Source organism: Falco peregrinus, chromosome 1 (genome assembly GCF_023634155.1).
Source record: "Falco peregrinus isolate bFalPer1 chromosome 1, bFalPer1.pri, whole genome shotgun sequence".
NCBI classification, from domain to species: Eukaryota; Metazoa; Chordata; class Aves; order Falconiformes; family Falconidae; genus Falco; species Falco peregrinus.
In genome coordinates, this window is record NC_073721.1 from 104,558,160 (window position 1) to 104,572,563 (window position 14,404).

A 14,404-nucleotide genomic window follows, 5' to 3' on the forward strand; every position below is an offset into this window, starting at 1 on the left:
ATTGTTAAGCATGTATCTTAGAGTGTTAATGATAACTTAATGACTGCTGGCTTTGTGCTGGCTCTGAGAAACTTTTGCCCCAGTTGTTAATCAAAACCAGCGTGGCTTTGCATGCTATTTTATTACTCCGTGAGGATTGGTATATGTTGTAGCCGCATTTTATAGTTAACCTCCATCTGTATGGCATCAGTGTCTAACTTGGGTGCACATGTTAGTACTAGGTAAAAAAAAATAAATATGGATGCAGTTCTGATTTAAATTCTCTGCAGTGGCTTGCCTCGCAGGGCTGTGTGTGGTGACCCGGTGTGCTTCCAATAGCACTTTGTCGTACGCACTATTGGGTTCACAGCCAGGCTCTATGGGCCTAGGAAATACATTGGATGCAGAAGCAGTACTTGCACACGAAAACTTCTGAATTGGAGTCCCTTTAAAAAGGATGCAGCTGCAATATGAATGGGGACCTGAACAGTTTCCCTCGTCATGAGTAGTGCCTTGTTCTTTGCGGGGAAGAGCTCGCAGTGGCACTGCGGCTGTCTTTGTCCCCTGGCAAACCAACCATGACTTTGAAATGTGGGGCTGGCGCTCAGGAACCCCTACTTCTAAAAGGCAGTAAAGAAGCAGAGCTCTTTTGAACACTGAGCCATTCTCATTACGATATCTAAATACGATGTTTGGAAAGCTTGTTCCATGCACTCACCCATGGAAATATTTACCAAAGCTTGCTATTATTTGATAATGAATTTTATTATTCCTATCAGAGAGTTGAGAGAAAGTTTCCACTGGGCAGGTTGCCTGGCTGAGTCTCTGCCAGTGCCCGGGTGAAGGTTCTGGCTGGGAGATGCTTTGCTTGCCAAACCTGCGTGGCCCAGCATTTGTCTAGTTGATCCTAATGGCTGGTGGTCATCTCAGAGAGACCTCAGCCAGGGTGAAGCTTTGGAAGTGGCTTTGGGGGTGGTGATACACTCCATTTAGTACTGACTCCTTTTGACAGGGATATTTTTGTTGCATTAGGAGTTCTGTATAAATTTATCAGATTTCATACATGAGCAGCTCCTGCATCTCCATCAGTTCTGGTATTGTGCAGCTGTGTTGGCTCTGATGCTTAATTTTCCAAACTGGTACTGAACTTTACTTAAAACCATAAAATGTCTTCCACTCTATGTGAAATTGAGGATATCGGTCCTGTATCCACGTCTGTGTGTCAGCGTGTCTCCGTGACCCAAACCACCGTGACCCAGGGTTTCATGGTATGAATAGGTGGAGCTCTGGGGCTAAACACTGAAAACCTGCAGACTGTTTTCCTTAAAAAATTCAGCCTGTTAAGGAGAGGAGATGAATAAGAAGGAAGGCAGCAAAAATACACAAATGACATAATGCGAGATTAGACCAAATGCAGAAGAATACAGCAGCAGAAAATAATAAAATGTATCTCTGAATTAACCCCTTCTGTTGAATTTTGTGGGATTCTCTTCAAGATTTAAGCAGAAACTGAGGAGCTTGTTCTCATGCCAGGAAGCAGCTGCTTAGCAGAGGAAAATTCTGGGCTGGTGTAGTTGTGCATCTTTTCTTTCAATTGCTCAGCTACCTGCTAAGTTCTGGGGGCCTTGGAGCACCTTGCTTTTGAAGTGACTTTCATACAAGAAGATTCCTGTGTGAAAGCGGTGACCAGCAAAGTACCTTTCTTGGTGAAACCAGATTTTGTAAAACTTAAATCATAAAATCAAGATTGGAGGCAAAACTTGGCTTGGCTTACTGTCACTACGATATGTGTCTTTTTGAATGACCTCGGTTGGGACCATGTGGAGGCTTGTTTGTAAGGATGTGAGGGTCTTCACGAGCCTCAGAGAGCTTAGGTTACCTTTCTGTGCTTTTTGAAAAATGAACAAGCAGAATGTCAGCACTGGCTCCAGCCTTGTTTCAGGAGAGCAAGCTGGGCTGTAGAAGTGGACGGGAGCTCGGCTCACACTTTGATGCCTGCTCCCACAGTTGGTGAGGGGAGCCGTTGGGTGAAACCATTTGTACCTTGGAGGCTGAAACCTGACTCCCCAAAGCAATATACATAGAAAAGGCAAACCCAGTGTATTCCAAACTTGCACCAGGAACACACAATTGCGTGTAGCAGCTTTTACAATAGTGTCATTTTAATAAGAGTTAGATCTTTTGGACAAGTCTTTATCTCTTCTTTCTGACTCAGTTCTGTGATTTCCTGCTGTCTAAAAAATATCACAGCTTGAGATGCTGGGACCGCATTGTGGTCTCATAGCTGGGGTTCAGTCATGCTTGGCTGCTTTGCAAATGCAAAGGATGTATAAACACATGTGTGTCCTTTTGAATCAGATCCTGTCTGTCTTGAACAAGAACCAGCAGGAGACATTTCAAAAAAGTGCATAAAAAGTGTGCAGTAGACAGATATGTGATAGTCTGCCCTCCCATTCCAGAAAAGGATACATTTTATACCCTGAAGCATGAGTTTTAATAATCCTTCAACAATATTTTGATATAATCATCCACTATTATAATTGCTCTGGATCATCTTGTCATCTTTATAAATGCCTACTCCATTTTTTAATCATGCTAGACCAAAAAAAAAAAAAAGTGTGGTGATGAATTACACAGTTCAGATTTATTCTGTATGTGTTTTGCCCCAAAAGTTTATAAATAAATAGAAGAAATCCATTTTAAAGTGAGCATTAGGTCAAAGCTTCAGTTTTCTGAAAGTGCAAGGATGTAAGTGGGTTTGAGAAACACTGAGATCAATGTAAGGTTGGCATGTGTGTTGTTAAAAACGGCACTTTCTGCCTCTTCCCATCTATAGGCTCCTGATGAATTTGTAAATCCTCATCCTAAAGGTAGGATTGATGTCACCCAGTCACCCATCTTCTGCCATCCAAATCTCACCTGTCTAGATTAAACTAATCTTTGGGCTCTGCCTGGAGTCTGCAGAGGGATGGATACCACAGGGGAAGATTCTTGCTGGAAGATAGTTCAAGGTAGATAAGAGGAATCGCCTTTTGGCAGTACCTCTTGCTGTCATCGAAACTAGAACAGGGGGAGATCTCATGCGACAGTGAGCTCCATTTCCCTGGCTCAAAGAGGAGCTAGTCCTAAACCTTTTGTCTTAACAGCTGTTTTCACAGAAAATCTAGAGAAATTCTCCAGCAGCACCGACCATCCCAGTCCAGGGCTTACTGTCCCTACTGTTAGATGGGGTTTTGTCATTGTGCCTTCATTGCTCCTTTCTGTGCTACAGCTTTGCATTCCCAGTCTGTGTGGAGAGGCAGCTGTTTGCAGCTGCATTGCTGCAGCATGCTGTGGGGACCAGTTAGAGGTGTGCCTCCAGTTTGGGAAGGGGAAGCATTTCTGGATGGAATCAAACAGGGGAGCTATCCAGTAAAGCAGACCAGCAGAAGACCTACATGCTTTTAATTAACCCAAGTCAATTAATACAGGTCTTCCAGCAGATGACTAAACTTGTGATTTAGCTCCATTTGTTTCCACATTTAGGTCCAGGTTGATGTAGAGAAGTGAATACAAGCACTCTCTAAATTAAAGCTAAAGCTTCTGCCACACCACCATGTCTGAGAACATTGCTGGGGTTGTCGACCATTTCGGATTTTTTGCCATTTGCCTCCTTCATTCCCTGTCTAACTCTCCCTGCTTCTCTCTTTCTGTCTCCCCGTTCCTTACTGAAACAGCCAGTCCGAGCTGTGATGAGAAACCACGGGTCTCCAGCTTGTGTTTGGCACATGAGCAGGTGGGTGTTGACCACCACCTTTCTCCATCCCTGGCTGGAAGGAGGACGGGTCAATGTTGATTGCATAGCGAGTGGAGGTTGCGCTGTCAGTGTGGGGCTGGTGGTGGGGCTGAGCATGCTTCAGCGGTAGAAGAACGAAGTCCAAGTGACCACCAGGAAAATTCAATTCTTTCCATTCCAAGGCCAGAATCTGGCAATGTGCATGTTGTATATGCCGATAATATACATATTTTACATATTACACATGTAAAATAAATACACATAATAATGTGTATGACAATAAATCAGCCAAACAGTGCAGTAGACCCAATTCTATCCTCATTTGCACCATAAAGCTGAAAATAAGAGGTTCTGTGTTATTAGTGTGTTGTGATATGTTGTGGATTATGTAAAGGATTTCAAGCTAAGAAATACCAAAACCATGGCTTGTTGTTGCTGTGGATTAATTTTCTATTCATAGTAGTTATTTGACCCTTTATATACTACACTGACTTTCATTTGCTGAAAACTATTAACAACCCTTCTGAATTTCTTAATGTTCTTTGGTGTAAATCAGGCTTCTAACAGTAGCAGCTGAGAGTACTGCTGAATTTTTGTTTCTGTTTGTCTAGGGGGTAGGCTGTAGTTAAGTGAAATGTGTGCTGTAAGTAAAGAGCTATTGCTGTATGCAAACCGTAATTTTCGTGTACTTATTGTTTCGAATGCTGTGATGAAAGGGATGTATCGCAGTATTTTTATCACATCAGCTGCTACCTTTGTCTCTCTACCTGAAGGGTGGCAAAGGGCCCCCTTTCATCCGGAGGATTACGAGGCCATTATGCTAAACAGCACCACCAGGCTGGGTTGACACTGTTGGAGCTTTCATCTTTTGTTCTAAGTTTTGAAGCATTATTTGTTTTTCTCTTGTTCCCTGCATCATGACTTGATGTTTAGTGAGAGCAGAGAGCAGCTCCTTGGCAGAATGGTTTAGGAAAAATCATTAAACTCGGGAGGGAGGGAGGGACGGAAGGAGAAAGAGGGGCCAGCTGAGTGCTACCCCGTGGCTGGCGATGACCCTACGGGTCTGGAGCTCAGTTCTAGCTGCACAGCAGGTACCTGGATCCCTGCTTCTGCCACCTTCACCCCAGCAAAATCTACTGAAGCATGAAGCATGACATACTGCCCAGTTTCATACCTCTAATCCCAAACCAGGGATTCATCAGCTGATGGATGCATCAACTGATGGAAGAATAAGAGGTCAGAGGATGTGAGCAAGGAGGCACTGACAGAGTTAGTGTGCAGTGCTGACTTGTTTTCTGTATTTTTAGCCACGCACCCAGTTTCTTCACCTTTAAGTTGGTCACGTGAACCCAGGAATTCATGCTGGGAAGTTTCTGCAGGGTTCACAAGGTGAGAGGAGCTGGAAGAAGGGGCCTTGCTTGTAAACCTCTGCTCTCCTGCCCTCTTAGAAGCGTTTCCCTGGCAGGGAACGGGTTGTCTGTTCTCTGTGTATTAGGACAGGTATAAATGATCTGTTTCCCATTTCTGTGCTTTGGCTTCTGAATGCAGAGAAAGCTAATTCCTCTTGGGTGAACTACAAATAAAGAAAACTCTTATTTTATAGTTGACTTTTGTATTTGCGTTCAGTGATTAGTGTGTATTCCTTTAATATTGAAATAAGATTCATAGATAAAGCAGAACACACAAGAATATATCTCTGTAATAATGAAGATAGTGATAAGATTTTTGGATGTAACATTTTTATTCCCTTTCATTTTTCATTGTCACGATTTCTGGCATTCTTTGCCCAGAATTTCAATCCTTCAACTTTATGTCTGTGTTTAGTATTGCTGGTTTTTCTGTACCAGCAGTATGTATTTACGTATTGGCGTATGTCTTCTGCAGTTTAGAGTATGCCTTCAAGCAAAGCCTGAATCCAGCAAGGGTGGATTCCTCAACGCAAATGACAGGGGATGTCACAGCTCAGATTGTGATTTTAAATTCCAGCATCTAAAATGAATTGCCCTGCTCTGTCCCTTCACACCGAGCATTTCTGTTTCTCTTCTTGCATTATATGCAAATATTTAATGGAAGAGGCAAGAAGAGAGAGTGAAATTTAATCACTTGTTTCTCCTTTCTGAGAGTAGCATCATCTTTCTGTTAGCCTGTGCTGCGATGTAGCTCAGCTGGTTTGGTGGTCCTGCCCAAACAAAGCCTCAGCAGCTGGTCATGGGATACTGGATGGAAATTAGTAGGGACCCAGGTCTGTACCTCTCGGGCATGTCTGTGAGGAGATGGAGCTGTGGCCACACTGTCTCTGGTGCTGAGCTGCAGGTTGCACAGCTTATAAGGGAAAGAAAAGCAGCTGTGCTGGATTCTTCAGTTTCTCTGTGTGCCAGGAGATGTTGTTGCAGGGGAGATGGCTCTTCCTGATTCAACAGACCCAACTCAAACTCTACAAATTCACCTCAGTTAGCAGCCAGGTCACAAGGGAGGGGGGTGGCTTAAGAGGGCTGGGTTTCAGTGGGTTGGATCTAATTTGAAGTGAACAACATGCTTTCCGTCCCAAATAAGAAGATTGTTACTAATTCCTTTCTTCCAGGGTTTAAAATCTGGTGTGCTGGCACCAGCCCCATACATTACCCCTTACTTCCCAAGCACAGCCACAGCGGCATTCATACATCCATCCTTGTCTGTGGTTTGACAGCAAGGAAGATGATGGCTGAGCAGGATGTGGTTTCGGGGTGGGGGTGGGGCATCAGGACAGGGGGCACCCTCCTCAGAGGGCACAGAGTTGTGTGAAGAGCGCTGTAGCTGACATGCCTTTGCTGATCTCCCTTGGCTTGAGCGTCCTTGTCAGGACAGAGCCACACCACAGACATCACCCTGCTACACCTTTCTCTTCTGCTTGTGTTTTGCAGCATCTCCTTCAATTAAGCTTCTTGTGGATGACCCGATAGTGGTGAACCCTGGAGAAGCGATCACCTTAGTCTGTGTGACGACAGGAGGGGAGCCGGCCCCCAGCCTGACGTGGGTGAGGTCTGCCGGCATCCTTCCCGAGAAGACAGTCCTGAATGGTGGCACTTTAACGATACCTGCCATCACGTCAGAAGATGCCGGCACGTACAGTTGCATCGCCAACAACAATGTTGGAAATCCTGCTAAAAAGTCCACCAACATCATTGTAAGAGGTAAGTCGAGCTGGCAAACTACTGACCTTTATCTTGGAAGATTAATTGAATCCGGATCTGACAGGATAGCAATAGTGGTGTCCTGTAGGTATTCCAGATGTGTTTCTGGTCATTTCTACTGATGTGTGAGATGAATTAGTGCTGGCCTCAAATAGCCAGTGGCTCTCACACTGGGCTCAAACCCCTGAGCTGGAACAAGGGTGGCGTGGTGCTGCTTCGAGTTGTGAAGATGCAGCAGCTCTCCCATCCAGGCTGGAGACAAACGATCGCCGAAGGACACTGTGTCTTGTGGGCATTACCTGTGCTGATCCCCTGCACGCACTGTCTTGGCAGTGAATGCATCCTGAGCTCCTGGAGATGTCATTACCTACTTCGCCCTTTTCTTCCTCCTCATCAGCTTGAACGTGTTATTGAAATTAAGGTTGTTATGCATGCTGTGAATCTGCTGCCATCAGACGACTGCTCCCTGGGTAGGAGCTTTAGATTAGTACCTATGCTTTAATTACACTAAATAGCAGGATAAATGTCTGTCTTGGATAAAAGTAAGAGAAGAGTGCTTGCAGAACAATTACTGCCAGGTGGAGAGAAGCTCTCCCTGGTTGTTTATCGCCTTCTGGATAACCCCAGGGAGCTGGGCAGTTGGTTTGAAGAAGGAGTTCGATTGGCTGATAGGCATCATCAAAGTGGATTAATCTACCTGAACCAAACAGTTCATCTGAAACTAATTTTCTATAATCTAATCTCTGAATGGTAGTGAAACATAAACTCCCACACTATAGGAACTTTAAATAATAGCATGTGATTAATCATACTCAGGAGAAACTGCTGTGTAAAGTGCCAGTGGTGTGAATATTTTATGAGAGCCATAACCCCTGTTCCCTTCTTATTGCCCAACATATCATGCTCTTCAGCAGGACGAGGGATTGGAAGCTATTTCTGTTCTGGGGGTCAGGCAGAGAGCATTGCATCAGCCTAGGTCTGCAGGAGTTTTATCAGGAGATGTCCACAGATTTATTTGAAGTATTGTATTTCCATTTGAATTTTTGACATTTAGCTTAGGGGTTTTGTTGTCAAGAGGCAAAAGCAGTCTTGTTTCAGGAACATAGCATCAACATTAATTTGCTGTGATTTACAATGATGATGAGGTTGTGAAGGGGAGACGCGAGTGAAACACACACTTGGAATAAGCCAAGGGAGAGGAGAGGCTTTGTGTGAAAAGAAATCTCAATATTTTAATTGACCCAGCAGACAGCACCGGAGAGCCCAGAGGAAAAGCCAAAGCCCCTAGCTCCCCGCAGACACAAATTTCATGAGTCATAGCATAATAATAATGTGCCCTCACATTTTTATTTATAGAAGACCATGCCTATGAGATGCCTAGGAGCTACAAGATGTTGAACAAAATATCATTAAAGCATTTGAGGTGATGCTTTTCTTTTTTCCTCTCTGCTGTGCGGCACTGCTAATTCTGAGAAGGGACCACAACGAGGAACAACCCATTAAGTAAATGAAGCACAGCTCCCTTCTAGCTCCAACATACTGCTACCTGCTATTATTTCCCCCTTATTATTTCTGTTAAAGGGGCAGAACTGTCTTTTAGGAAAAAAAACCACAACAACTTTGTTCCAGACTTGGTTGATTTATCTTTTCTAAAAGTGATGTTGAGTTCAGGAGTGAAGTATGAAAAAAATTTGTATCAGAGTTTTGATTTTACTCAGTGTATATATTTCTTAGCATTTTGTCTGTAGATTATTGCTTCTCTCTATTTAATTTTTTTGTTGTTGTTGTTGTGTATCAGGATTTTCCACAGAGAAGCTGAGGAGAAGAGAGTATTTATTTGAAATAGCATCTAAGCCTTGCAGGAGAAGCATTTAGTAAATGGAATTCGCGTCTCCTGTCAGGTGGACTACCAATCTCAGGATTAGACAATAATCCCCTAATCTTGCCCAGAAAGAAATGCAGCATTGTCTCAGATCATCATCAGGGCTCAGATGAATTTTTTTCCCTTTAAAATTCACTAAATTTCACTGTGTGTTTATCTGAACTTGCCTTTATTTTATATGCTTCATTCCATGGATGCTACCTTACCTTCAGCAGCTCTTGATTATTTTTCTGGCTATTTTTGTGGGTGACTACCCAAGTCTGTGACTACCTACCACACCTGACTTCCAACCCATTGTGAATATCATATGACCATCACACATTGAATAAGATTAAAAAAAAATCTAAACCCAGAGAGAATCCTTCAAAAAGAAACAAATAAAAGTAAATAAGAGTAACAAAACTAATTTATCCTTTTTTAAAGTCAGAAATTATGTGATCAGTAAGCAATAGAGGCAACAGGTGATGCGGTGTTTCAAGAGTGGATTCAGGCACTGAGGTGGTGACGTTGCACCGAGGTGTATTTAGGTCAGCTCTGTGCTCCTCCATCAATCTTTTTAGAGACCCTTAAAAAGTGGGGATAAATATAGTGAAATGGCAAAATGACCAGATATGATGGCTTGGCAGAATATATATCACCTGATAGATGGTGCAAAATGTGCCCACGTGGAAGTGCTGTGTAATGTGTTCTCTGTTTCTCCAGGGTGTAAATAACTCGTAATGTGTGTTCTCTGCTTCTGCAGGTTGTAAATAACTAAGTTTCTGCAGTTGCTGTGTGCTGCTGAAGGAGTGCTGGGATAGCAGGTGCCACTAATGATCTCAGCGCATTGCTTTTCATTTGTTAGCTCCCAGAATTTATCTGGAAGCCTCCTAATATGCATAAACATTTAATGTTCTCTGTTTTCCCACTGTTACTTGATTTCCTCCCCTTCCAGTGAGCTTTGGCACAGAAGGAGATGTTTGTTCTTAGAATAAAGAACAGACTAAAGCTGCCATTGTGGCGAGGAACCCATTTAGTCATAACTCTCTTGGGATTATTGTGGTTTTAAATTTTTTTTCTTCCCTTTTGACCTTATAACTTAAAAGGAATTGTAAATCCTTCCAACAAAATCATGCTGGGTGCTTGCTCCTCAGTTTGGATGAACACAGATCCCTTGCAAAACAACTGGCATTGCACACAGCGGCTGAGGGAAGAGACTCTCATACGCTGCCTACTTAAGCAGTTAAATTAATAATTTCAGATAAAACAATGTCCTTGTTTTAGGGTGCTCCTTTCTTAAGCAAGTCAGAAGCCGCAAGCTCTGCTCCCTTTTTCTCCATTCTGCTGAGCTGTTGTGTTATGCCTTTCCCTTTCAGCCGTCAGATAATGTTAATGAAGGTTTTACTGAGATGATAAAGAGAAATTGAGTACCACAGTGCCGTTCCCTAAGAGGTACAGACATAGTGCAACAGCTTTCATTTCCTCCATTTGCTTTGAACAGGAGCTCAGCAGAGGCAAATCAGTGACTGTGTGCTGTTTACCTGCTGGAATCTTAGTGAGGAAGCCTGTGAAATGCAGCTGTTTTAAAGAACGCAGTTATCAGCTTAACTGTACCCAAAGTTATTGCAACATATTTCATTCCATCAAAGGCATTGTCATCCATCAAAGTGTCATGGGTCAAACCAGAGAAAGAAGAAATGCTCCCTCATTTTAGCAAAGCTGGCTGCTCACCAATCCTAATTACAAAAGTTTCTTTCTAAGTATTTTCTTTAGATTAATGAGTTCTTTAAATGATTGTAAGTCTGCTAGCATTTGAGTATTGGTGGGTGTTCTCATCAGTGGCATCTTCACATCCTGCTCTCAGACTGATGATTAGAATAGTTTCCTGTAACATATTTCTAGGCAAAACCATTAGAAAGCAGAGGAAGCTCCATGGGAATCTTGGCTCCTGTCATTCTAGTGAAATTTGATGGTTTTAATCCTTCTCTTGAAAAAAAAAAATAATAGAAGAGGTGTCTCAAGTAGCAAATCTAACACACCCCTTGGATAAACAAAGTTCTCAAAAACCTCCATGCCTGATGTGTGTGGTTTTTGCTGTGCTCGCTTGGAGGGTGTTCTGTTTTTCTGACTTTTCCATGGCAGAGTGAAAAAGTGTTATTCTGATGCAATGGAAATCATTTGTCATAAAGGCTAACATGGGGAAAGGCTGTTGCACTTCTTTCAGAGTTCTTTCCCACCCAAAATATTTCTGTTGATTTGCTTTCATTATGAATGTGTCTCTGTATGCTCCTGTTGGTCTCAAGTAGAGGTAAATGATGATCAGTCTTCCTATGGATATTTTGTTTAATTCAAATGAGGAAAGACACACACACATTTGCGTTAAAATCAAACGCAAAACCTTGCTGACTCACGGCCCTTAAGCCAGCACACATGATGCTGTGGATATTTCTGCGTGTCCCAGGCATGCACAGCTGGGCAGACAGGGCATCCCATTATTGCCAGGAGCTTGGTATTTGGAGACCTCCCCTGGGACGTGCCCCCAGGCTCAGTTCTTTGCCCTGATCTACCATGGGAAGTTGTTCATCCAGCTTATCCCATGTCCCAGCAAACACCTCTAGCCTGAGGATCTTTTAGATGTTGCTGTTGGAGGTTGTTTTATTCCTTTAAAATTCTCTTTTCAATGCATATTTGGGGAGGGAAGCAAAAGGCATTAGAGCAATGGTAGTATTGGCCTTGTAATCCTTAAGATACTACATAAAAGCATGATCATCACAATACCATACAGATTTCGGGTGACAGTTGGAAGTGTCAAAAGAGGCAGGAATCAAAATAATCAAATGTCTACAGCTTCTGGAAAATTATACATTTTCAACATGACTCAGACTGGGTACTCAGAATTACGAGAGCATGGAAGAACAAATAATCCAAAGGCACTGCAAAGGAGAAAATGAAAAGAAAACCTCTCTGTAGGTACCGGTCTGTCAATGAAGAGTTAAAAGCTTTTGATGATGAAGAACATAAGGTGGCTCCTCCATCCAGTAAGAAAGCAAAAATGCTGGGTAGCATCTTTGAGGGAGACCTGTGCATCAGATTGGGAAGCGGGTAGAGCCAGAGAAATGTTTCACAGGTCTTAAAGTGTAGAGCACTGAAATGAACTGGCAGGGTGTCAGTGTGCACCAACTTGGATATGTTGCCTCATCAGCAACTTTCCTCATCATCTTCTTTAAATAGATCACTTCATCTCTTGCATTGTAGCTCCAAAATTTTTTTAGTGCCATTTGATTCTGACTGTGTCACTTTTCTCTTCTGTGAAGCAGAAACATAGTGTTGGGCTTTAATTTTTCAAAGGGGTGGTATTCCCTGTCAGTTTAAATATAAAATAATGACCTGTGCTCAACATTAGCACAAAAGTTTTTCTGAATAAAAAGCACTCTGGGGAAATGCATTTTAAGGCCAAGATTACTGGAAGTACCTATTCCATTACGACTTTAAAAACTGTATGTGAACTGTGTAGTAGTGTCTGCTAAAAAGAAGGCGGGGGGGGGGGGGGGAATAGAAAAGGCACAGATTGTGAAATGAATGAAAATTTTGTTGCTTTTGTAGTAGATTTAAAAAAAAAGATTAAAAGTCCTGTAATCTGGTATTACTGATGTCTATTCTCGCAAACCTGCTTACCCTTCTGCTTTCTTGCAACAGCTCTGTTTATCCCAGAGCTTTTTTTTCTTAGGAGTTTCCCATGTTGGTTGAGAGCAGTTGCATGAAGTAGAGGATAAAAATAAGTCTGTCTGGTTACACATCAGCACCTCTGCTGTCACCCCGCAAAGATTCCCAAATGCTGTTAATTGAAATGTGAGCAGAGCTCCCAGGGGCTGATGCCGAGTGCCAGAACAGAGGCAAGTCTCACAAGTTCCATCCAAATAGGTGGAAATAGGGTTTTGGCAGCATCCGTGACAGTCATCACCCGGCGGGTCACCCTGGCATCTGTGCAGCTGCTGGATGCTGGCCAGCGGCCCAGCCATGTGTCCGTCTGACATGCATGATCCGTAGCTGGCATCATCTGTGATCGTGGGAGCGCTGGTCAGGGATGCTGGCTCCAGCGTGCCAAGTCTAAAATGTTGGGTTTTCTGTGCAGCTAGCACAAGGACCTTTTCCCCACCCCCACCCCCTCCTTCTTTTCCCTCTCTGTATTCTGGGAAGGTCTCACAGCAGACTGATTATACTAGTGCTTATTTCATGGCTGGAGAAAGACGAAGGTCTTGGCAAATATCCATACACATAAAACGGGCACTGCTACACCACACAGGGGTGGCGACCGCTGCTGACTTCCTAAGGAGGCACTGCGCAGGGGTCGTGCGTGCTGCTGCGCGGCCGTGGGTGCTGCCGCCTGCGGGAGGCTGGCAGGGCTGAGCTCCCCGGGGTGCTTCTGTCGGGTGGAAATCTAGCAGCCCCTGCGCTGGCTTTCGGTAGACATTGATGGTTTTGGTTTCCTTGGGGCAGAGTAGAAAGCAAGGTGGATTTCACAAAAGTGCCAAGGTTTTGGAGTTGGTATTCTGGAATAGAACTGGAAGGGCCCTCCTGGGTCATCAAGTCCAGCTGTCTTTATCTCAGGCATCTACTTCTACTCATCTCACCTCCTGTATAATCTTTTTATTGTAAACTGACCAACACCACCTGCGATTTCGATAGCTTGCTTCCAGCACCCTCCCAGCTCTTCCCAGGAGTCTCTTCCCATATGTCACTGCTCTGACATGGAGATCCTCTCTCATTCCCATCAGAACATGCCTGTGGTGGGTTTGCCATCCCTTGAAAGCAGCTTTGCTGTGGAGTGGCATCAGACAAGCTCTGTGCAGCCTGCTCTGGGAGAATCTGCTTTAGCAGGAGGTTGAACTAGATGGTCTCCAGAGGTCCCTTCCATCCCTGACCATGCTGTGATGCTGTGAATGCCGTGCTGGGATGGAGGGCTGGGCTTTGCCTTTGCTCAAGCACTGTGGCAGCTGGGCACCTTCACCCTGCCAGGGGCTCTCCCTGTCCTCTCTCTTGCATTACACCAATGTGTATTTTTTTTTTATCATAATCATAAGCAATTTACTTAACTCTTTGTTGAAGCAGCACTTACCACCTTGCTTAGTGTCTGCTGTGTCTTGTTGGACAGAACAAACTAACTTCTTCCAGTGTGGGATTTAAATGGACCTTTCAAAAATGTTTGCAAATGTGCTTTGGGAGAGACCCATGCACTGGATGAGGATGAAAAAGTCTCTGTAAATGGGAGGCTGGGCACTGGCCTGATCTCCCACCCCATGCCAGCCCTCCTGGCCCACCTGTGGGAGCTGCAGGCATCTCCCTGGGACGTCTTCCAGCTTTTAAAGACGAGTACAGTTTAGTAAAAAGAAAAAAAAAAAAAAAAAAGAAAAGGAAAAGCCAGCCAATTCTGATTCTTCCATCGAGATGCACCCTGTGAATGGGATTTCAATGTGGAGATTTCAGCCTAGAAAACCTGATCTTACAGCACATCCAGCGTGTTGCTACAGTCATAAGTTACCAGTACGCTGTCCTAAAAGTTTACAACTCTGAGAATGAATGTGTAAAAAAGTTGAGCTTCAGAGTTTAATAAGTCCATTT

At 43.7% G+C, this 14,404-nt stretch overlaps 1 protein-coding gene across 1 annotated transcript in view; it reads left to right on the forward strand.

Moving 5' to 3' along the window:
- MDGA2 (MAM domain containing glycosylphosphatidylinositol anchor 2) overlaps positions 1-14,404 on the forward strand; it is a gene marked incomplete at its 5' end in the record, with an annotated part of 252,942 nt that overhangs the window by 80,479 nt on the left and 158,059 nt on the right. The window contains one exon of the mRNA XM_027795564.2: positions 6,655-6,924. Within this exon, the coding sequence (XP_027651365.2) occupies positions 6,655-6,924 (270 nt within the window). The remainder of the gene's footprint in view (positions 1-6,654; positions 6,925-14,404) is intronic.